This window comes from Pristis pectinata, chromosome 3 (genome assembly GCF_009764475.1).
Source record: "Pristis pectinata isolate sPriPec2 chromosome 3, sPriPec2.1.pri, whole genome shotgun sequence".
In the NCBI taxonomy this organism is placed as follows: domain Eukaryota; kingdom Metazoa; phylum Chordata; class Chondrichthyes; order Rhinopristiformes; family Pristidae; genus Pristis; species Pristis pectinata.
The window spans coordinates 49265654-49291658 of record NC_067407.1 but is presented as its reverse complement, the minus strand read 5'-3'; the positions used below and the strand labels follow the sequence as shown (position 1 = coordinate 49291658).

Here is a 26005-nt window from a genome sequence, read left to right as displayed (position 1 = left end):
ATCCAGTAATCTTTGTATACTTAAGCAGGTAAATATTTATAGGCAGAGTGCTTGCTTACCTTGCAAGAGTCAAGTCATGATGGTGGTACTCCAGAGCTTTAGAGTAATCATGCAAATAAAAATAAGCATTTCCAAGCTGACTGTAGATGGCACTAAGAGTTTTCAGATCCTCTGTTCCAACCTGAACTGCTGCTTCAAAAAATGATACCCCAGCTCGACAGTCACCTGCTTTACAGAGTCGTTCACCTTCTAAGGCTAGCTCCAAGCAGGAAGCTTCCATTCTGCAAAAACATGAGAAAATGAAAGTAATTAATTTTATAATGTAACTACTCAGGAGGTAACAAACAAGGAACATTAAGGAATTCTTGTTGTCTATTTTTAAGAAAAGGACAGGGTTTCAAATGAACAAAGGCCCTTAGAATTGAGGCTGGGGAAATGCAGAGGAGTTACTGATATGTGCACCCTATGATCCTAAAAGAAGCAAATACTGAAATAGTGGATGCGGTACTCATAATTTTCCAAAAATCCTTGGACTCTAGAGAACTACCAAAGTGACACCACTATTCAAAACAGAGAGCCAAAAAGAAAATTAGCCTAACATCTATTGTTTAGAAAAAAACTAGAATCAAGTCATTTAGAAGTAATAGCAGTTTATTTGGAAATCATAATCTAACCAAGCCAAGTCAACATGCCATCATGGAAGGGAAATGGGATAGTACATTCTACCACTAGGGCTCAAACAACCATCCCCCCCACCTTTCAGTAATCCATACTGTTCAGGTCCCGTGGGTGGGGGGGGGGGGGGGGGGAGGGAGGGAAGAAATGCATCGCAATGGGCCTTGGTGTGGGAAAAGGACAAGGTTGTTCGATGTCATGAAATAGCTAGTGGCCTACCTAAGAAAATGCACACAGTTTTTCAAAAATTCTGTAACACGACAATATGCTGTAGAAAGTATTGATCTAATGGCCAATCTCCCTTCTTTGTGGGATAAAGTGAACAGGGACAGTGAATGATGATGGTAAACGGGATCTCTTTAGCAAAATGTTGAAAATGGAATGCAATGCATGAGAAACTACACAGGATTAGCAGGATATGCTGATGTAGGAGGTGCCTATGGTACATTGCCACTGACTGAGACCAGTTAGGGCCATTTTTCTTCTGTGGAAAGTGGAAGAGTTTGAACATACTGAGAATCTAACTAACTTAAACAGAGAGAATGCGATCTAATAGATGGACTATTAATACACTGGAGAAATAGATCTACCACAAGTGCTAGGATCTTCTCTTTATTCCAGATAATAACTGGACAAGGCAGTAAGCTGGAGAAGCAACAAAAAGACGATCAGTACTAATCAGCAGATAGAATTTGTGTACTAAGGGAGGTATGTGTACTCTATGATTGGAAAAACAAGAAGTGTTTGCGTTTCTCAGTCGCTTGGAGAAATGTGTTTCACTTAAATACGAGGTGCTTAAAAACATACAGGCTCAACACAAACCTACTCCCAGCTCCCAAATCAAAATAAGGGAAACAAATTTTAGCCCAAGATAAAAAAGTTGTCTTTAAACCTTTTGGGATGAACCAGATAACTTCCATCTGCAGCTCACCTGGTACCCATAAAGCAATCAAGTTTACAAGATTCAAAACAAAGTTCAATGTCCAAGTTAAATTTTAGTCAATGCTTTGTTTACACATATTTCTGACCAATTCAAAGGGGAAAAAAGTAGGACATTAGTATTTTCAGGTTTTATTTCCTCTTGGTGTAAGAAATGCTTAAGTACTAAAATACTGAAGGCATATATGGCTCAATCAACATTTCAAAGAGATAGTCTGACAAAGTTTATCTACCTTTTTCAACATGCCTGAGATAGTCAGGCATGCTCAAAAATCTGCACCTTTGTTGCACAAATAGATTGGGCTAGATTTAAAATATCACGTTTGCCTAAATCAAGCAGTTACACATAGAAAACAGCAACTATTCCTTTAGCAACAACCAATCCACAAGTCTGAGACATGACTCAGCTGACTCAGATGTTTCTCAGTATCCATCCATATTTTATAAATTCATTAATTTTTTAAAACCAGTCATTTAATAGCACTGTACTTAATTCAGATCCATTTCAGCTACTGGCGTGCAACCCTTTGTACTGAATAAACATGAATAGTTAAACCAGCAAAATTTAGTACCAGTTAAAGACACCAAAAACCAAGGCAACAGAATCAAAGTATTATAAGGTTAGTTCACAAATTTCCAATGAATGATTTACCAATTTGTGGGTTAATGTGCAAGAAAATAAAAGCATACATCTTCAGGGCTATCCTGCTGAGTTCAGTGGGCAATGCAACTGGTAGTTATTGCCCATGGTTTGATAATTATCTACTCTGGTTCAGATTTGCTGACTTTGGGAATGTGTGGCACCCATTTTTTTTTAAATAGTTGGTTGTGTCAGGGGGCACGTCAGAGTGAACCATCCACATGCAACTGTTCATGTAAGAAGCAGGCTGGATGGCTTCCTACAGAAGCTCATCAGGCAGTACAGCCCAAAAAGAGCACTGCCCTCTTTGCTAGCACTCAACCCTGTCTGAAGTTACTGCACCATCAGATATGCTGCTGAAGTCTGTTACTATCATTGGACACTTCCAAATTGAAGTTACACTGTTAAATGAAGAAAGCAAGGCCAGGCAATGCCAAAAACTCCTGCTCTCACTCATGAGCCTGATCTGGGCTTTCACTGAGGTTGTGGAAGGACAGAAATGCTTCAACACACAGCTGGCACAGCTTACACTTGTCCAGATGCATTATTTTCAAGTTGCCGAAAACTTGCTTGATGCTGTGGATGTAAGCGTAGGCGGTGGAGAATACAGGTATTGCCCACAGTCACCATGGGTGATGACACGATTAGTAGGCTTTTTAGAACATAGACAGGCATGGTAGTGTAGCGGTTAGCACAACACTATTACAGCGCCAGCAACCCAGGTTCAATTCCTCCCACATTCCAAAGACGTGCGGGTTAGGAAGTTGTGGGCATGCTATGTTGGCGCCGGAAGCACAGCGACACTTGCAGGCTGTCCCTAGAACACTCTACGCAAAAGATGCATTTTCACCATGTGTTTCAACGTACATGTGACTAATAAAGATATCTTAAGATGTTGTGCCGATCTTGACACCAATTTTTATATTAAATGTCCTCTTCCTGTACATCATCCATATCCCTCCATTCCCTTCACATTCATGTGTCTATCTAAAAGCCTCTTAAACTCCACCAAACTGCCTGCTTCCACTACCACCCCTGGTAACCCATTCTAGTACACACACCACAATCTGTGTAAACAACTTGCCCCTCACATCACCTTTAAACATCCCCCCTATAATCTTAAAAGCATGTCCTCTGGTATTTGACATTTCTACCTTAGGGAAAAGATTCTGACTGTCTACCCTACCTATGCCTCTCATAATTTTAAAAACCCCTATAAGGTCTCCTCTCAGCCTGCGACATTTTAGGGAGAACAACCCAAGTTTGTCCAACCTTTCTAATATACGCTCATACCCTCTAACCCAGACAGCTGACCCTCTTCTGCACCCTTTCCACAGTCTCCACATCCTTCTTATAATGAGGTGACCAGAACTGCACACAATACTCCAAGTGCAGTCTGACTAAAGTTTTATACAGCTTTAGCACGACTTCCTTACTATTATACTCAACATCCCTACAAATGAAGGCAAGCATGCAATATGCTTTCTTTACCACCTTATCCACTTGCAGAGCCACTTTCAGTAAACAATGGACCTGGACCCCAAGATCCCTCTGTACTTCAATGCTATTAAGGGCCCTACCATTAACTGTATACTTTCTCCTTTCATTTGACCTCAAAGTGTAACACCTCATACTTGCCCAGATTAAACTCCATCTGCCACTTCTCTGCCTGTATCTGTAGCTGATCTATAATCTGCTGTATTCTTTAATAGTCCTTTACACACTCCACAACTCCACCAATCTTGGTGTCATCTGTAAACTTGCTAATCCACCCATCTACATTTTCATCCAAATCATATATGTGTGTATATGTACAAACAACAGAGGTCCCAGCACCAATCCTTGTGGAGCACCAGTGGTCACGGACCACCAGCCAAAATAACAGCCTTCCATCCCTACTCTGTCTTCAATGGGCAAGTTAGTTCCAAATCCAAACTTGCAATTCACCCTGAATCCCATGCATCATTATCTTCTGAATCAATCTACCATGAGGGACCTTGTGAAATGCCTTACTAAAGTCCATGTAGATAACACCCACAGCCTTACCCTAATCAAGCTCGTTTGTCGCCTCCTCAAAAAAACTCAGTCAAGTTTGTAAGGCATGACCTGTCCTGCACAAAGCCATGCTGACTGTCCCTACCCAGGTCATGCCTTTCCAAACATGCATAAATCCTATCCCTCAGTATCCTCTCCAATAGCTTCCCTACCACTGATATGAGGCTCACTGGCCTAAAATTACCTGGATTATCCCTATTTCCCTTCTTGAACAAAGGCACAGCATTTGCTACTCTCCAGTCCTCTAGGACCTCGCCTTTTGCTAGTGAGGATACAAAGATCTTGTTGAAGCCCCAGCAATCTCCTCACTTGCTTCTTCAATATTCTGGGATATGCCATCAGGCCCTGGGGACTTATCCACCTTAATGTTTTTCAGAAGACCCAGCACTACCTCCGCCTTAATCTCAAAATGTCCTAGCACATTAGCATGCCCCATTCTGCTTTCTCTGTCCTCCAAACCCTTCTCCTTGATAAATACCGACACAAAGTACTCATTTAGAATCTCAGCCACTTGTCTGACTCCAAGCACAAGTTATCCTCTTTTTCTTAATACAAGTATAAAATGCCTAGGGATTCCCCTTGATCCTGCTCACCAAGGGCATTTCATGGCCCCTTTTGACCTTCCTAATCACTTGCTTGAGCACTTTCCTGCTACCTTATTATTCCCACAAGGACCCAGTCTGATTTTAGCTTCCGAAAGCCATACGTATGCTTACTTTTTCTTCCTGACTAAATTTAGGATCACTCGGGTCAGAGGTTCCCTTACCTTACCATCCCTGTCCTTGCTCCGTACCGGAACATGCTGATCCTGAACTCTGATCAGCTGGTCTTTAAACAACTCCCACGTGTCAGACATAGACTTGTCCAACAGCAGCTGCTCCCAATCAACACCCCTTAGCTCCCGTCTCATCCTGTTGTAATTTACCCTCCCAAATTTAGTACCTTCCCGCAAGATCCAATTTTATTCTTACAACTACCTTAAAACATAATGAGTGCGGTCACTATTCCCAAAATGTTCACTCACTATCAGGTCTGTCACCTGGCCTAGCTCATTTCCCAAAACTAGGTCCAGTATGTTCTCTCCTTTAGTTGGACTCCCCACATACAGTTTCAAGAACCCCTCTTGGATGCAGAAATCCTGCCCCATCTAAGCTTCTTGTACTGTGGAAGTTCCACTCAATACTGGGGAAGATAAAGTCCCCCACTATGATAACCCTGCTGTTTCTGCACCTTTCCGTAATGTCTACATATCTGTTCCTTGACCCCTCGGTGGCTAATGGTGTGCCTATGGTACAATCCCATCAATGTAATTGCACCTTTATTTCTGAGCTCCACCCAATTTGCTTCTGTGGATGACCCCTCCAGTGTGTCCCCTGTGAGTACTACTGTGACATTCTCCCTTATCAGTAGTGCAACCCCTTCACTTCTTTTACTCCCATCACGCCTGAAACAACGAAACGCAGGAACATTGAGCTGCCAGTCCTGTTCCCTCATGCAACCAGATTTCTGTAACGGCAACATCATAATTCCTTCTACTGATCCAGGCTCTAAGTTCATTCTCCTTATCCATAATACTCCTAGCATTGAAATAAACACATTTCAGCCCATCAGTCCCATCATGTTTATTAGCCTGCTCCTTAGCTGTCCGTCCGCTCAGTCTTACTTGTCATATCATTTTTCTTGCCCTCAACCCTACCACCTGTTGTCCTGCTGCTGTGGTTCCCATCCCCTTGCCACTCTAGTTTAAACGCTTCCGAGTAGCACTAACAAACCTCCCAGTGAGGATATTGGTTCCTCTCCAGTTCAGATGCAAACAGGTTTGTTTGTACAGGTTTTCTGGCATTATCCGTGTTTGCTCTCCAATACCCTGGATATCAAGAATCAACTGTACACACGACTGCATTCTGAGAAAACAGTCCGTATCATGATTTTCCAGAATGTGAAGCCACATCATCCGCACATGCATCAAGAAAAGTGAGTTGCAAAAAAAAAATCTTGTATTTATTTACTTTTGTTTTCCCACATAAATTCCATGAGAATGAATTTCATTTTGTATCTCAAATATTTGGGTAGCAATTCTCTATGGGCTAATGTACATTACCAAAATAGCGTAACAAGGGGATGGGGATCACCTGTATATATTTTTCTAACTGTTTATTAATATTTGCTTCAAAAGCTGAAGTGTCTAACTCAATCATGAATTCTACTAAAATTAAGGTAATTTCTGTCTTTTGAGCTTGCAGACTGCATGTTTGAATGCTTGAGAAACTTTTCAAACAAAAACCACCAATCCTCAAAATTCTACATTTGATCACAGAAGTTTAAAGTTCAGGCCTAGAAGCAGAAACCTGCATATATTTTCACTAGATGGTGAATAAAATAATTTTAAAATACAGTCTGCAATAAAACAAACTGCATTTACTAAAATTACTCTTTTAATACAGCAGCCATATATTTTTCTCTATAGTAATCACTTCACACAATTCCTTCAGATCAGCCCTACAAATTAAAGTTCAACATGATTCCTGCTGTTATCTTGCCATTGCAAGTACTACTACAAATTATTTTCTACTCAGAATGAGCTGGACTAAATAAAGTTGAACATAATTCTTCCTGAAAGCTTGGCAAGTATTCACTGAAGGTAAACTGAACTACTAGACAACTGAAATGGAAATGAGAGCTCTTCAGACCCATAGCATTGCGATAGCCATATTTCACAAACATCCTCCTAGCTCACAAAGAAAGAAACTTTCTACTTCAAGCAATGCTTCTATAAAAACAGATCCCTTGCTAAGAGAAAAGCTCCCAATTGTCATCTGAGATTTAGCAATGGAACTGAAGCATGACTAAGGCAAAGGGGAGGCCCTTGGGTGACCCTGTTCGACGGCGAAAGGAGTTTAGCAAGTGCAACCAGAAGTGCCCCACTCAGGATGATGCAACTGGCCCTGCAACAGCGGTTGAACTCCCTGCAGGAGCCACAGTAAAGGTAGTTTATATATAAAAATGTTCCTCATTTACTAACCAAAAATCTGGTAATATTCATTTCAGTATACTTCCACTGGAAACCGTTCATGAACTGTTCTAACCATTTGAAAATTCATTATTTGACCTGATGAACATTTTTTTATTTCCTGAATTCTTTTAACAGTTGCACAATCCAACAAACGGATCAGGAAAAAAAACTTCAAAGAAAAACTGAAAAGGAAAAAAAAAGTGTTCCAAGAAGTCTCTAGAAATTTGCAGAATCAAGTTTGGCCTATCCAGAATTGCAACAGCTTGCCTTACTAATTTGCTGCCACTGCATCTGAGGCAAGAAGGAGATTCTCTTATTTTCAACCTACCAGTGGTAACTCATGCCACAGAGTGGAATATTGAATTGCACAGGAAGGGTAGTGGGAATCTAGACAACTCCTATTTTGTGAACCACAGCTTCAGGCAATACGATGCCTCCTAGAGAGAAGCACAGATTCAAAGCTACCAGACTTTCAAGGTTTCAAGTTAACTAGGCTTTACATCCATCAAGAAAGCTGGGCATCCACTTTCCATTTCAAACTACAGAGCAACACAGACTGCTAGCTCCCCTGTACAATCAGATGGCCCTCTGACAAGGGATAGCATGTTGACTAGTTGAGGATTCCACTCCAGACAAACTCCTTTCAAGAACCTTGAGTCTAATTAACAGAATCCCACAATACTGACTTCAGAAATTATGGCAGGAAGGGCTATACATATTTAGAATCACCATCATTTCCTCATGATATTGCCCATCCCCAACAAGACAAGTAATCCACTGCTACTTTTGCAGTATCAGAGAATCTGCACACATAGATAGTTCCCTTCTCTTGTTATGGGAGAATACAGTCGACTCCATCAGCACTTCTCCAAAACCGCATGACACTAATATAAAAGTGACTCAAAAGGCCAACATTTCAGAATTATGACTGGATGCACCTGGTCTAAAATGGGACACAAGCAAGCAATCAAAACTGATGAATTTGTTGAAGTTTTGGAACTTCATTGCCACCCATGTCACAATAGATTCCTAATTACTCCTGTTAATATCATAGGCAAAAAGCATATGGGAAGGTTTATTACAGTGGAATTCAATTTTACACCACTCATTTTTGCTTTGAAAGAGAGTAAACTAATGTAATTTGTAGTGTCTTTGAAAAGCAATGCTATAATTAGTGACATACAAAAAATGCAGCATTTAATTTTAATGCTGGGTTAAAAATATCAAATTAATGTTAATGTTTTTTGCACACTTGTACTGCGAAAGCACTTAAGAGTTTGCTTGGTAAAAAAAGCTCTAACCTTTTTAAACTTGTGTGCAAAAATTAAACAATCTTCTTTTACTCTACTGAGGAATAGAAATTACAACAATAATTTCTTTGCCAGGGAGAACAAAAAAGTCTGGAGAAATTAACTGGTGCCTTAATCTGCCACAATATTACATGCAGAACATCAAGAGGAAATGATCTTTAGATGAAATAGACTTAGAAAAAGGTAGGTTTATTGGAACATTTGGTTCACATAGAAGTGTTATGATGGAAATAAAGTAAATGGCAAATAGTGTGAATACTGCAAATATGAAATAAAAGCAAAAAAAATGTTGGAAGGCTGGCATAAATTTGTCACATTGAAATTATACTCGTCATTCACAGGTAATTATAGAATCCCTGTATAGATCATTATTATAGTGGAAAAATGAAAATAAAAATTTATACTGGAAATGGCTGACAACAGTAGGAAAATCTGGAGGTAATCAGCTAAACTGGCAAGTAAGTATGGACAGTGGCATCACCCTCCAAACAGGGAACTGATTACCATTGTTAGTCACCATTAAATATACTTCATAACTGTGAGATCCCATCTCCACATGGTTTCTCCTAGACAACAACTTTTGCCAACTGTGAACATTTTAGAAATTGCTGGGCTCTGGTGATGAACAGTCTGGTGGTAAGAAAAATGCTTGTGGGTATTCTCCCCTGTGGAACACTCATACCTGGGAGGAGTTGCTACCAGGAAATTAATGACCCTGCTGACTTATCCACAGAGACTTCTTGCAATAAATGCAGATACTGTGGGCAGGCCATCTTAAGCCCAACTAGGCTGCCTATAACCTCAGAAACTCAAACGATGGAGGGTGGCTTCATTTTAACAAAAAGATTTTTAGTTCCCAGGGTTGTTCAGGAGCCTCCATCTTGCAGGTGTTGAGGCGTTAGGATACATGTGGAGAGGTCAACTCTAGTAGACCTCGACTCCTTTAATTCCAATTGTGGAATTTCTTTTGGTCAGCCCTCTGATAGTTTTAATCAAAGATTTTAAAATCTTAAAAACATCAATTTTAGATTGTAAAGGAATCAGGTCCTTTCATTTTGTATACAGTGCTATATTTCCATCTAAGATTGGCTTAGGTCAGCACGATCATCGCAAGCACTCCACATTAGAAAATTCCAAAAGATCAGAAAAATATGGATTCTTGCAAGAGGGACAGCTTTGTTAATAAGGGAGACTTCTGTCCATTTGGACAGAAAAAGCAGATAGTCTCCCTCACTTAACTTTTAAATTTGAAGCAAAAAATATTAATGTTCTTATGGCCAGAGAGTTGGGCACCAAAACAAATAAACTGGCCTCAGACAAGTACTGCAGGAAAGTGGGCGGCCCTTGAAGATAGACCAGCTTCTTTGGAGGAGGTTGAGGTAGATGTGGATAAGACAGGTGTTAGTGATAAGTCGGTACCATTGCTCTAGTCAACAAGGATGTAGTTGAGGTTGTAAAGGATGTTGTCAGCTCTGATAGGGCAGCCATGGGTGATAGATGTAACTTTCAGGATGGTTTTATTGATGATTGTTTTGTTGTGGTTTCAAATAGCAGTGACAAAATTTCTGTCACCCAGCTATTAATCAAGGTTGATGTTTTATATAGCAATAAGGATATGGGTAGTAAGAAGAAACATGAAATTTTACTGTTCAGGGTTATAGATTTATTAATTAAAACACAAATGTAGGGGAACCAAAAGAACATCAGCACTGTAGAGACACCAGCTTTTTAACTCCAGTGCAAGAAAGAAGGGAGAATTTATGTCAGTGAAAAAAATAACTAGTTTATGGGCAGAACAACTTATGTAGTTTGCTTTTCAGCCATTGATGTTTTACAACCCCTTCAAATCTCATTTTGCAGTTTTGAAATAATAAAGCTGATTCCACAAAGTTTAGCCCCTTGGGTACTTGGACTAACAACTATAATCTTTTAAATAATATTTGTGTTTGAGATTTTTGATGCTCTTAATAGTTTTAGAAAGGATACTGCTGTTGGCCTGGACAGCGTGGTTTTAAGTGTGATTATTAATATGGGTATCAATATTTTAAAATGTTTCTATTCCTCTTGGGTAAAGTGCAGCAAATATTAAGAATAGTTGCACAGATCTTATTCCAAAAATCAGCCAACCCAATTGAATTGAAAAACATTGATAACTGGAGGTCTATCACTATTGGCTCTACATTACTCCAGGTGTTCAGTAAAATCTTGGCTGGGCAATTGGCTAAAGCATTTGCCCTAAAATGTCCAGAAGGGATTTTTAGCAGCAGCTCTCAGTGTTATCAAAATATCTTGATTATGAATAATCCATTAGCAGGGTTCAAAAGGAATAGAATAATTTAATAGAGGTGTTTATAGATCCTGCAAGGCCTTTGAATCTGTAGGCTATAAGCTTATTAAGGCTTTTGGCTGCATGGGAGTCAATGCCCATTTTGTAAATCTAATTCCAGACTTTCATTCTAACCTGTCCACTTTTATTGACACTGGCAAGGCCAAAACAAAACTATCCCTATCATGAGGGCATTTAATCAGAGCTATCCTCTCCCCCCACCCCCCATCTTATTTAATGAAGTAATGGACATTGTGTTCTCTTAATAGAGAAGTTGCAGTTTTATCTAAAAGACTGTAATATGTAGTCTACCACTCTGGCTTTTGCTGATAGCATTGTCCTTTAGTGTTTGTCAAAAAGGGGACTGTGGCACAACTGGTAGAGCTGCTGCCTTTCAGAGCCAGAGACCCAGATTCAATCCTGACACCAGATGCTGTCTGTGTGGAGTTTGCACATTCTCCCTGTGACCACATGAGTTTCTGCCAGGTGATCTGGTTCCCTTCCACATCCCAAAGAAAAGTAGGATATTTGCCCACTGTAGAGAGCAAAAGAGTGTCTGTGTAAGTAAAAATGGGTGGCTGATGGTCAGTGAGGACTCCATGGGGCAAAGAGCCCACTTATGTGCTGCATCTATGTCAACAAACTTTATTGAAAAACTTATTTCAATAAAACTGCAGATTTTTGTGTTTTAAAAATGTTGCCCAAGAACAAAACCTACATTTTTAATTCCATTAAATGATCTATAAACAGTAGCAATTTAAAATTTATTGAGCAGAGATTTTTGAAAAATATTTAGATGCCTGCATCAACCCATAGCTAGGCTGCATGAGCAATGATTAAGTAGGTAAATTAGAGTGCTTGCCATACAATTTGTTAAAAAGCTGGATAAAAAAAATTCTAAACTGGTCTGTGCTTTAAATTTTTCGTGATTCCTAGAATTCATTATTCCTTAATTCTTAATGAACAATTCCAAAATATTTTAAAATTTCTAATAGTTTTATCTAACTTCATTATGTTAAAACCTATCTTACACCTTCTTCATTGCATTAACAACAGTTTTATATTCTAGTCTTAAGGACAGCAGTCTTGGCCTTCCAAATTTGGAAGTCAAGATTACTTTATTAAGAAATTAATGTCTTCTTTTCTTTTAAAAGAAAAGGCCACAGATGGCCTCATCTTCAGTTTGCAGTTTTCAATCTAGAGGAATCCATTGCAAAATTCAAGAACTTTAACCGTCCAAGAGCCAACATTAATGATGATGCATCTAATATGGAGGATGCTCCAATAGTTGTTCCAGCAGGGAAAGGCCATTATATAAGCTCCAACAACTGGTGTAACAAGGAATTCTACACCCAAGCCCAGTTGCCCCATCAAGAAATGGATGTTAGCTGTATTAAAACTACTAGTCTTCAAAAGTCAGATTAAAAGATTGTGTTCCTTTTTAAGCCTACCCCATCAAAACAATTTAGCAAGATTTGCAGAAGAGTGTCATTGAAATCTTGGGGCAATAAGCAAAAGGTAAATGTTGGATGAACTCAGCAGGTCAAGCAGCATCCATGGAGGCAAGTGGATGTTCAACATCGAGTCCTTTTGCCTCCATAGATGCTGCTTAATGACTGAGTTCTTTCAACCTCGGGGTATGTTTCTGGGCGCTGCCTTGGTGTCAACAAAAATACCAGGATCAAAAGGATATAATCGTGTGTTGGAGATTTTATTACATAAAGGCCACCCAAGCTGGATAGTCTGTTTAGACAGCATGGATCCCCAATGCCATTTTTAACAAGAAAGACTCTGCCACCGTCAAAGTGTCTGTAAGATTCAAAGGTAATTCTGGATCTTTGGGGGAGGCCAGTAATTGAGAAATTGGTGAAGTACACTTATTTGCTCAGGGCTATAAAGGAGAATGGTCATGTCAAATCAGTGAGTTTCTTTGGTTTTGTTATTGGCACAAGAGGGATAGGGTTCCTGGACAGCAACTAGGGAGATTTCTCGGGATTACCAAATTCAAAGGTTTTGCTGTATATGTTTTGATCTCAATTGTACCCAACAGAGCAGGGTTTTTTATGGATTACTAAATTGTGTTTTATATTTGCTTTAAATTTTGTAATAAAAATTTAGTTTTTAGTGTTAAAAAGATAAATCAAGTGATCAAATAAAGATAACTTTATACTGAGTGGTCTTATCCCTGGCTCCTGGTCACCAATGGTCGTCTCTCCTCTTTGGTGTTTTTATTTTTTTTACTTTTTAAAAACACTATTACCAGCTAATCATGTCGCTGGTAGTTCTAGAAGATTAGCTACTCTGAAATTCAAAAGAGATAGAAATGTGTCTGCTATATTTCTGATTAACTGAAGGAAGATACAACAGGTCCTGAAAAAAATGAAAATTAATAAGATCCATTCAATGAATACTTTGTTTTATCTTCTAAAGGAACCACTATGAAGAACTTTAACATCTCAGGGAAATAAGAGTAAAATATAAATAATGGCAAGAAAATACAAGAATAAGGTGGGGGGGAAGTCAAATCAAAGACACGGTTTATTTAACTGTGAGAGTTATATTAGCACACTTATTATACAAGATAAAGGATTCCGTTTAAAGTGTTTTTAAGAACACAACCAAATCAAAAATGTTATTGCATCAAAGTAATAAATCAACTTTAATATGAACATATTTAAAAAACAATTCACTCCTCAAACCCTCAAAAATGAAATTAAACCTACCTGTAACGGACGTGATAAGGGTGTTCACGCAGGTTAACCAAAATATCATTTGCATCCATTCAGCTGCTTAATGTAAGGGTACTCCGCATATCCACCGTAGGCTCAGCCAGAATACCAATACCACTTAATGTCATAAAATTTAATTAAGCAATTAAAATACAGGCTTCACAAGTGTGACATTATTGGACTGTTGGCTATGTATCAAGTTTAGTTTCATTGTTTTCTCTCCAAGTTACACAAAAAAAATTTGGATCACAAAACATGCCCCAATTTCTTGTAACGATGGACCTTTCAATTCTTCAACTGTAATCTGCAAAAGGAACAAAGAACCAAAAGTCTGTAAAAACTACAATCATTTATGTGCATCAATATTAGTGACTGCCACCAGATAAAAGGCAATGGTGACTACAATGAAAATAGCAAAAAAAAAAACTTTATGTAACAATAGAAATTCTGCCAAAAAATGCAAATAGCACAGAAAACATTGAGGAACAGATATGCAGGCAGATTAGGGAAAGGTGTAAAATTAATAGGGCTGTTGTCGTGGGAGACTTCAACTTCCTGAATATAAACTGGGACCTCCTTAGTGGAAGAGGTTTAGATGGGGCAGAATTTGTTAGGTGCATCCAGGAGGGTTTCTTAAATCAATACGTAGATAGTCCAAGAAGAGGGCCCCTACTGGACCTGGTGTTGGGTGATGAGCCTGGCTAGATAATCGACCTTTCAGTGGAAGAACAGTTGGGGAACATGACCACAACTCCTTAAGTTTTAAGATAGCTATAGATAAGGATAAGTATGGACCTTGCAAGAGAGTATTAAATCGGAGCAGGGCAAATTACGAGAGCATTAGGCAGGATCTAGGGAGAATTAATTGGGAACAGCTGTTTTTGGGCAAGTCCAGATCTGACATGTGGAAGGTTCTTAAAGACCAACTGCACAGAGTACAGGACAGGTATGTTCCAATACGGAAGGACAAGGATGGCAAGATAAGAGAACCTTGGATGCTGAGAGAAGTGATGAATTTAGTCAAGAAATAAAAGTATGTCAAAGCTTAAGAAGTTAGGATCAAACAGAGCACTTACAGATTATAAAGAAGCTAGAAAGGAACTCAAGAAGGGAATTAGGAAAGCCAGGAGGGGCCATAAAAAGTCCTTGGCAAGTAGGATTAAAGAGAATCCCAAGGATTTCTATACATATATCGAGAAAAAGAGGATAACTAGGGACAGGGTAGGACCACTCAAGGACAAAGGAGGGAACATGTGCTTGGAAGCAGAGGATGTGGATGAGGTCCTTAAAAAGTACTTTGCATCAGTATTGACCAAGGAGAAGGAATGTGGAGGATAGAGCAATCAGTGTGGAGCATGCTAATATGCTAGGGCATTTGAAGATAAAGGAGGAGGTAGTGTTGGATCTCTTAAAGAGCATTAAGGTGGACAAGTCCCTAGGGCCTGATGGGATATACCCCAGGTTATTGGAAGGCAAGAGATGAGATTGCTGTGACTTTTAACAATATCTTTGTGTCCTCTCTAGCCACAGGCGAGGTCCTGGAGGACTGGGAGTCAATGTTGTCCCATTATTCAAGAAGGGAAACTGGGATAATCCTGGTAACTATAGACCGGTGAGTCTCACTTCGGTGGTAGGGAAGTTACTGGAGAGAATTCTTAGGGATAGGATTTATGAGCATTTGGAAAACCATAGCCTAATTAGGAACAGTCAACATGGCTTTGTGTATGGCAAGTCATGCCTTACTAACTTGACTGAGTTTTTGACGAGGTGATGAGGGTGAACGATGAAGGTAGAACTGTGGATGTTGTCTTCGTGGATTTTAGTAAGGTGCTTGGCAAAGTCCCTCATGAGAGGCTCACCCAGAAGATCAAGATGCATGGGATCCACTGTGAATTGGCTGTTTGGATTCAGAACTGGCTTGCCCATAGAAGACAGAGGGTCATGGTCGATGGGACTTATTCTAGCTGGATGTCTGTGACTAGTGGTGTTCCTCAGGGATCCGTACTGGGACCTCTGCTATTTGTGATGTATATAAGTGACTTGGATGAAAATCTACATGGCTGGTAGTAAGTTTGCAGATGATACGAAGATTGGTGGTGTTGTGGATAGCACAGAAGACTGGCAAAGGACACAGCAGGATATGGATCAGTTGCAGATATGGGCGAATAAATGGCAGGTGGAGTTCAACCTGGACAAATGTGAAGTGTTGCACCTTGGGAGATCAGATGTAAAGAGACAGTTCACTGTTAATGGCAAGACCCTTAACAGTGTTGATGAGCAGAGGGATCTTGGGGTCCAAGTTCATAGCTCCTTGAAAGTGGCTACACAGGTTGATGGGGTGGTAAAGGCGGCATATGGCATGCTTGCCTTCATTAGTCGAGGCATTGAGTTCAAGAGTCAGGAAGTTATGCTGCAGCTTTATAAAACTTTAGTTAGGCTGCATCTGGAGTATTGCATTCAGTTCTGGTTGCTCCATTATAGGAAGGATGTCGAGGCTTTGGAGAGCACCCAGAAGAGATTTAACAAGATGCTGCCTAGATTAGAGGGCATGTGCTTTGAGGATAAGTTGGGCAAACTTGGGTTGTTCTCTCTGGAGCAGCAGAGGAGACATCGGATAGAGGTTTATAAGATTGAGAGGGATAGATAGGGTAGACAGCCAGTATCTTTTCCACAGGGTTGAGATGTCTAATACCAGAGGGTATGCATTTAAAGGTGATAGGGGCAAGTTCAAAAGGAGATGTGCAGGGCAAGTTGTTTTCAAAAAAAACAAAAATGGTGGGTGCCTGGAATGCACTGCCTGGTGTGGTGGTGGAGGCTGAAGGGCCTGTTCCTGTGCTGTACTGTTCTATGTTCTAATACATTTAGATTACTGAAAAGCCACACCCCAACTCTAGAATTTTATTCTTCTTTAATTACAGATGTCCTAATGAAATTCAATTGCTCATTCATATGCACAATGACATGGCATAGATATATAGCTTTGAATTTCATTCAAGTACATTAACAGTCATTAGAATGAACACTTTTAAGAGGTCAAGGTGGATTTCAATAAGTGGTAATTAGAATTGTCATAGTAGAGGTACCTAGTCTTGATAAACAACAAGTATTTATAAAGAAATAGTGTGGAAAATATCAAATCAGGCATTTTTGTTTTCAAGTTAAACCTGACCTCAGCACAACTTAAAAGGCCTATTCATGATGACAAGTTATCTTCAAACAGAAATTATTCAAAAAACATTATCTGCAACAGTGGGTCACCAATCAAAAGGCTCCAACCCATCTAGTATTTTGTGCACAGGCCCATAGTCACTTCTTAAGGTTGTGAAGAATATCCTAGATGAGTGAACGGTCCATGTCACAGAAAGACAGTTTTGAGGTTCCAACTTATAACAAAGGAAGTGAAGTTTGCTGGACCTCTGGGCACAAAAAAGTGGGACCAGAGAAAGCTTAGATGTTGAACCTCTGGTTGTAGAATGAACCTAGTAATGTTTAATAATTACATACTGCTGCAACAGGATGGAAATGTTCAGAAGGCAACCTCACAAAAAGATGCATACTAACTTCCTTCCCAAGGTGGGCAGGAAAGATGCTTATGCAAAATGAAGGATAGAAATGTCCAGATACATGTTTGTGGTATAGAACCATCCCTTTGTTAACATTGGCTTTCATGAATATGGAACCATTGTAGCAGAGAGCCACCATGCATATTGGATATCATTTTCTACCACCAATTTTAATAATGAGAAAACTCACAGCATTGCATGACTAAGATCATAGGTAAAATGGTTTATTATTGTCACATGTACCAAGGAACATTGAAAAACTGTTTTGCATACCATCCATACAGATCACTTCATCATATCAGTGCATTGAGGTAGTACAAGGGAAAACAGTAACAGAATGCAAAATAAAGCGTTACAGTTAAAGAGTGGCATGGTAGCGTAGCTGTTAGTGCAACGCTATTGCAGCGCCAGCGATCAGGGTTCGATTCCCGTTGCTGTCTGTAAGGAGTTGTACTTTCTCCAGTGTCTGCATGGGTTTCCTCTGGGTGCTCCGGTTTCCTCCCACACTTTCAAAGGACATACGGGTAGGTTAATATGGGGTGTTTAAAATGGGCATGCGTGGTCTCATTGGGCCGGAAGGGCTGTTACCACGCTGTAAATAAAATTTAAAAAGAGTGCAGCGCAGGTGGGACAATAAGTGCAAGGTCTAATGAGGTTAGACTGAGAGATCAAGAGAACATTCATTGTACTAGGGGGATCATTCAATAGTCTTTATAACAGCAAGATAGAAGCTGTCCTTGAGCCTGGTGTACAGGCTTTTGTATCTTCTGCCGATATGAGGGGGGAGAAGAGAGAATATCCAGAGTGGGTGGGGTCTTTGATTATGTGATTGCTTTACAGAGGCAGCAAGAAGTACAGACAGAGTCCATGGAGGGGAGGCTGGTTTCCATGATGTGCTGAGCCGTGTCCACAGCTCTCTGCAGTTTCTTGTGGTCTCGAGCAGAGCAGTTGCCATGCCAAGCTGTTATGTATCTGGATAGGATGCCATCTATGGTGCATCTACAAAAATTGGTGAGGGTCAAAGGGGACATGCCAAATTTCTTTTGCCTCCCGAGGAGGGAGGCACTGGTGTGCTTTCTTGGCCATAGTGTCTACATGGTTGGACCAGGACAGACTATTGGTGATGTTCACTCCTAGGAACTTGAACCCTCTTGACCTCAGCACCCTTCCTGAAGACTTCTAATTTGATACAGATAAATGTTTTGTTTAAAAGGTGTAGGTTTTGAAATTTTATGTTTTCCAAAAGAGCATTTTTTTTTTAAATAGGCAGGAGCTCAGTACTTAAATGGTGATCAATCTGTCCAATTTTAGCAATTGCATTTTAAGGAATAGCAAATTCAACCAAAAATATGTTCAGTGCTTCCCCCCTCCCCCAATCCTGAACAGTAAAATAAGTTATTGAACAAGCACAAACCAAAACAGCAGATAAAATTAACTTACCAAAACAAAGATAGCAACTACTTCCTCATGGCAGTCATGTAGTGTTCTTCCAATTGTGAAATTTTCTTCTCTTCACCGACTACTGTGTTGTCTGCAGAATGTAGAATGAAATAAATCATGCAAACACGTGTGTAGACAACTGCACAAATTGTTTCTAACTTTATCTGCAAAGTAACAATTTGCTAGCATGCATTACAGGCCACCCCTGTTGCTTGGGGAGGGGAGAGTTTAAGGGTTGTGTTCCTAGAAAACTGGCCATGACAAGATTTTCTGTAATATGCCAAGATGCAGGCATCAAGAAATGCAAGTTGAAAGAAGTGTTGATTCATTTACCTTCTCCCCCCACACAAATTCTGAGAGAGTGAATTTTACTCTACATCTCAAATTTTTTGCATAGCAATTTAAGACTTCTACCAGGGCAAATTTCCATACCCAAACAGCTATGACACAGGGGGTCACCTGTATTTCATTTTTGCCAAGTACTTAAGGATGCTCTAAAGTAAAGTAGTTCAATACATCACCAAACCTTGTGACAGTTTAGAAATGTACAACAAATTTCAAAGTAGTTTTCAAATTATGCATTTTAGTATCCTCAATCTTTGCAAATTTGGTTATTTTTAATACTGCCCCAGTAGTTCTGAACTGCAATGTGCAATTTAAAAATGACTCTTCATTTATTAGAACAATTTAAACTAGCATATCACCCTTATTTGTGCGTTGTTTGGCAATTCAAACTGACAGGATAAGACAGAAGAGGCACTTAAGTGATATCTTAAAAGCAAGTGCTCCAAATATTTGCTTAAATGATTTAAAAAAAAAGGATAATTAACTTTCAGTACAACAGAAAACCAGGCATCTTATCTCAAGAGTTAAAGAAAAATAATCTACCCACTGTACATCAGCACTTAGCAGAAAATGTAACCACCTTTGTAAGCAACTGTGTTAGGGATAGCTGTCAGTCAGATTAAAAGCAGTATTATGAAAAAGGTAGAAATCTATTTTTAAGAAGTATGAGGAGAAATGGATTGCAATCACAAATCAGGGCAGGCATTGATGTTCATGAATTCAACTGGTTATCATTTGCTACATCAGTTTCACACATTAATTTGTAAACTATGCCCAAAAGATGCATCTCTAAATGTGGCCTCATTTCATAATAACTTCCATCTCATATTAATTTCCAGAGTCTAATTCATTTTATACAAAATTATTGTTTTTTTTTTAAAAACCTCTGTCACAGATCTCTCTTTTTCTGTCCTGCTCTTCAAAAAGCCTTAAATTCCCTTTTCTCTCCCCACCCCACCCCCAACTCCTCTGTTAGGTCTCCATCCTCCTTTTACCCCTTACCTTTACCCCATCAGCAGGGGGGAGGGGTAGGAGGGTTGTTTGGATTCAGACCCTGGATCAGAAGGAGCTTCTAAATCAGATGGAATTAAGGCAAGTTTTTTGTTTAAAGAAAGAAGACAATGTTTAGATGTAGTAATTTAGAAAGGAAATTTCTGCTTTTGTAGACTTACTAAAGACAAATGTAGCCAACTAGCAAAATTCCAAAATCTCAACTGCCTACAACACATGTAAACAATGGAAAATAGTTCTATCATTGACTGTATTCTAGATCAGATATGACATGGGATTAGTCAGCACAATCTGGCCAGCTCTGATGGAGACACAGAATAAGTTACACAGAACTGTAGAAGTTAAGGCGGCTGCAAAGTGCCCAGATGGAAGACTAGGTATTGTTCCTCAAAGCTTACACTGAGGCTCATTGTAGCAGTGCTGGAGACTACAGACAGATATACCGGAGTGAGAATGGAATGGACAATTAAAGTTTTTTTTGATGGCCAGCAAAATGTGGAGAACTGGGTAAAGACCAAATTTCTGGACTATGACAAAACTTCATGTTGTACTATAGAAATTTATATTAAGTAGATATTTGCTGCAAATACGTGGGTTTCCCTCGGGTGCTCCAGTTTCCTCCCACATTGTAAGACGTACAGGTAAGTTAATTTGGGCTTAAAATGGGCCAGCGTGGACTCATTGGGCCAGAAGGGCCTGTTACCATGCTGTAAATAATTTTTTTTTAAATTTAGATATTTATTGCTTACTTCATAATCTGGCTTATTCTTTCAAGGCAAGTGGTGATGGTAACAAGAAAGAGTAGGGATGCAAGTCAAAACAAATCAAATCAAAGCAAGTAAGGAATTTGCATAACAAGTCCAAATTCTGATAGAAAGCATCCTATCTGGATGTATCACGGCTTGGTACCGCAACTGCTCTGCCTAGGACCGCAAGAAACTGCAGAGAGTTGTAGACACAGCCCAGTGCATCACAGACACCAGCCTCCCCTCCTTGGTCTTTACCTCTCGTTATCTTGGTGAAGCAGCCAGCATAATCAAAGACCCCACCCACCCAGGACATTCTCTCCTCTTCCATCAGGTAGAAGATACAGGTGCCTGAGGGCACGTACCACCAGACTTAAGGACAGCTTCTACCCCACTATGATAAGACTATTGACTTTTATACAATGAGGTGGACTATGACCTCACGATCTACCTTGTTGTGACTTTGCACCTTATTGCACTGCACTTTCTCTGTAGCAGTGACACTTGACTCTGTACTGTTACTGTTTTTACCTGTACTACATCAATGCACTCTGTAATAACTCAATATAACTGCACTGTGTAATGAATTGACCTGTACAATCAGTTTGTAAGACAAGCTTTTCACTGTACCTTGGTACAAGTGACAATAATAAACCAATACCAAAATTCATTGTTTTGTTGGGAGGACTTGTTTCGTAGGGAATGCCTATCACACAAATCCTCAAATTGAAATCATATTGGGGCAGGGGGAGAAAGGAAGGCGACATGGGTAACATTCAACCAAAAGTGCTCAGTCAAATCTCTGGGCGACATAGAAAACTGAGTTATTGTATTTCACTCTCCTCCACTTTCAGCACTCCAAAGAGACCCTTCCCAACTCCCTGGTCCATTCTTCCATCCCCAAAAACTACTCACTTTCCCATATAACCAAAAAGGAAGTGCAACACCTGTTCTTTACCTCTTCCTTTCCCACCAAGTTTCCTAAACAATTCATTCAACTGAAGCACTGCAAAGACGACAGTATCCTGGATTCAATATCAAATTCTACAACTTAACTTGATTTGTTTGCATCACAACTAGCCAGGTTTGCTGCAAGTCATCTATCTATAATATTGGCTCAGTTCTCCCCCTCTCCACTGACACAGCCTGACCTAGTGGACATTGCCTACAGCTCTATCATGCAGCCTTTATGTTTTGCTTGTGTTCTCCCTCCCCAGCTGTCCTCAAGGACATCAAGTACAGTTGGTAAATTACCTCCTTATGCAAAGTGATTTTATGTACATCTTGAGTCCAATTATCAAACAATACCCATCTTTATTTCCACTATATATTATGAACAGCCAACCTTTATATTGTGTACATTAAAAATAAGAGTGAATAATGATGTTCAACAGATTACAAAACAACCTTATGGTACATGAAATTTTAACTTAGATGGAGTTCCACAATAGAGGAGCAAGGGGGGGTCAATGTATTTTGAGCTTCATTACAATGTCGAGGTAAGTAATCCAATGTAAAACAAATTTTATGGTAGATTCAATGCTGTGTTTAGGTCTTTCCTAAGAGGGAGAATATCAAAGTTGTTTCCCTAGCCCATGGATGGAATACAAAAAAAAAACAAAAAAAGAAGCTACCTTAATAGATTTCAATTTTCCATGCACTAAATTTAAACAGACAGAAGTTCATTTGTGAGGATGTGGGATGATGTTAATTATGGGTGTGCTATCATCTCCACCATTTTATTTTGCCCCTAAACACTATCCACACGGGAGACAAAAATCAAATTTTCCGTGGAGCATCTTCATTTTCCATCTGCAAGTTCCAGATACAATTATATTCTAAAATGCAATTTTGCTCATACCTTTATTTGAACTCCTGGAATTGGAGGCAGTGTACAATACTTGGGATGGGGATATACATTTTTTTTAAATTCCCTACAGCAAGGGCAATGCTCCATAGGAGTTCGGAAAAAGCAGTACAAGTACATTCAGAACCAATCCGATGACATATTGGGAACAGCTACTAAGGACAGGTTTACAGGGCACGCAACCCTCAAACTGCAGTTCAGACTGTCACAGAGCGGGAGCCAAAGAGAATTCAACATAACGGCAGTGGCTACAATAGGAGCAGCCACATTTGCAGATCACTGATCTGTCTTAAATCACAGAAGAGTTCACACAACAAAAGAGCAGACCAAGTACCAGAATAGAAGCAGAAACGGCTGGAAGATAGTTCACAGTTAAAGTGGGATAGAGAATTAAAGTGACAAGCAAATAGAAGCTCAAGTATCACTCTTGCAACTGAATGGAGATGTTCTGCAAAGTTATCACCTAATCTGCATTTAGCTTCTCCAATGCAGGAAGACAATGTTGTGAGGACAAAATTGGAAGTAGAAGTAAATTGCTATTTCTCCCTGGTATCAAAGTTCAGGATTTTGAATAATGGCCAGGAAAGAGGTAAATGCAGAGGTGCAGGCATAAGTGCAAAAAACTGAATAGATGTGGTTGAACATCCTGTGCTATGGTGGGGGAAACCATGGTTAAGGAAAAATAAAGACATCATAACAGATGGAAGGAGCCATCAACAGAAATGATGTGAGAGAGCTGGAAAAACTGGTAGAACAGAATTAAGTCCTGGAGTGGGAGGTGGTATGGTCAAGATAGCAGTGGAAGTCAGAGGGCCTGTAATGGATACTGGCTACTAAGCCATCTCCTGATAGAGATAAAGATCAGGAAAACAAAAAGTCAGAGATGGATGGTGGATAACACAGCAGGGTGGAAATTGGCAGCAACAAGATAAACAATTGAGAACTGTACAGAGCATGTAGCAGCTATGACAGCAAATAGGAGTGAGGATGGGAATTCCAATAGTTACATGTTTGATTTGTAGGAATTAAGTGGAGTTAAAAAGTGGAGCTCCATCATGGGCAAAACTTTTCAGGAACAGCTTCTTCCCCTCAGCCATCAGATCTCTGAACAGTCCACGAACACTACTTCATTAATTCTCTTTTGCACTATTTATTTTTGTAACTTAATAATTTTTATGTCTTGCACTGTACTGCTGCCACAAAACAACAAATTTCACGACACGTCAGTGATAATAAACCTGATTCTGAATAAGAGAACAAGCTTAAGCAGGTGGAGGAAGGCAAAATTTGGCTGGAACTCCCAGTTCAAGGAAATGCAAAATGACCTCAGAATGGAAACGTAGAGGGATTAGACATTCATGGTGAAAATGAGTTAATTGGGACTAAGAAATTTAAAACTTGGTATTGGACTCCTCCCTGGTAAAAATTATGATACTAATTCCTTACACTGACCTGGGTTTAACCACAAATACAAATGATTGTTCCAGATTAAAAACAAACTCAAGTATGCCAGCTCCCGTTTTGTTTCTCTGATTTTAATCTGGTTAATGCCTTATTTTCATGTACAAGCAACACGGTGCCAACATTCTGACATAGGGACTAATTCGATTAAGGACCTCCTCCAAGGGCCGTCAACAGCCGTCTAGATCAACGGGTGCTTAGAACAGTGGCATGGCTAGGAGCCCAGAGTAAAGGCTAGAACACCACTATACACGAGTTGGCTCATTCGTTTATTACTACCTCGGCGAGACAGTTTAAACTCTCAATTAAAACGGAAGGTCCAAATCGAGCAATTCTCAACAATGTATGTATTCGGGCCACTGAGATTAAAGAGTGGGGAGGCGAAAGCAGCAGTGGAGAAAGTGACAAAGCCAAGAGTTTGTCACGGGCTGGGTTGAATGAAGTAATGGATGCGGAATAAAGCAGGCCAGAGGTGAGCAAACAGAAGCATTTTTCTGATATCGACCAGCACTGCAGTCCGTAGTTGAAAGCTTCAGAACCCTGCCCGACTTTTGTTGCGGATTACTTCTATTTGATTCCTTCGCCTACAACGAACCATTGTTTGTAATTCAACGAGTTTGAAGCGATTGGCTTACCCGGAGATTGCACATTAAGTATCAACGCCCGCCTCTGCCTTTCTCTCCATCCACTCCAGCCTTTTCCACCCGGTCAATAAGAGAAACTACCACCGCCAACTTCGTGGTTTAATGCTCACGGTGCATGTCCGAGATCACTCGTATAGTTTTCTACCAGTCTGCTCAACCTTCCAACTCCACATCAACGGCAGTTGTGTAAATTAAAGAAATAATGATTTCCCGGGCTACCATTGGTTCAAATTTGAATCGAGCCCCGAGGTGAAGGCGGGGTTTAGCTCCGCCCGCCTGCTATGATGATACGGAGGGCGTAACCCTGAAGGAGGAACTGTGGATACTGGGAGAGGCTAAAACCTCGCTGTTAAGTTAGTGTCCAAGCTGGAGTGCAATCGTCAATCTACATAATGTCCCTTCGTGAATGCTGCCGATTAGCACTTTGCTGGCTGCAGGAACACGCAATGAAGGACCTATCGAAGCGTGGTGTAGCTAGCACAAAGGCTTTAACCACAATGCAAGGACACCTGCTTCCACTGGACATTGAGGGACTGGGTCATATGTAACAGCCTCTCGGGTGTACTGTTTTAAAAGGAAACACGCGTGGTATTGGTGCTTTGTAAGAGTATATATTGACCGTGCAATATCCTTCTCTGGAAGACACTAAATATTCCTAAAATAACTGATGGACTAATTTCAAGTAACATAGAATTCATAGTGCTTAGAGGCTGACAAATCGCGAAGACCTGATTGGCTGTGAGTTTCTCTAATGATTTATTCCTTGTGGTGGTCTATCCCAAGACTTTTAAAGAAAGTGGCTGTAGAGATTATGGACACTTTGGTTGATTTTTTTTTAAAAAGTTCCTAACACAAGATTGGAAAATAGCCAATGTGATTCCCTTGTTCATAAAGGAAGATAAAAGGTAGGAACTATCGGCCAGTTAGTTTAACATCTATTGTTGGCAAGATGCTAGAGTCGATAATCATACAGCAAAGAAATTGGCCCTTTGGCCCACCATGTCAATGCTGACCATCAAGTAACCATTTATACTAATCCCATTTTCCAGCACTTGGCCCATAGCCTTCTATGCCTTGGTGATTCAATAGCTCTTCTAGATACTTATGTTGTAAGTCCCTGCCTCCATCACCTCTCAGGCAGTGCCATCCAGATTCCAATCACCCGGTGAGAGTAAAAAATCTTTCTCAAATCCCCTCTAAACCTACTACCCCTTACATTAAACCTGTGTCCTCTGGTTTTA

General features: G+C 39.9%; 1 protein-coding gene across 2 annotated transcripts in view; it reads right to left on the bottom strand.

Moving 5' to 3' along the window:
- The window catches only part of gpsm2 (G protein signaling modulator 2), a 59209-nt gene that overhangs the window by 27110 nt on the left and 6094 nt on the right, over window positions 1-26005 (bottom strand). The window contains exons 1-4 of one of the 2 annotated variants that reach the window (XM_052010714.1): window positions 24756-25081; window positions 18691-18781; window positions 13682-13991; window positions 60-281 (exon numbers count right to left, since the gene is read on the bottom strand). In XM_052010714.1, the coding sequence (XP_051866674.1) occupies window positions 60-281; window positions 13682-13740 (281 nt within the window). In that variant the 5' untranslated portion in view covers window positions 13741-13991; window positions 18691-18781; window positions 24756-25081. Of the gene's footprint in view, window positions 1-59; window positions 282-13681; window positions 13992-18690; window positions 18782-24755; window positions 25082-26005 lie in introns of those variants that run through there. The other variant, XM_052010715.1, reaches the window with a different exon arrangement.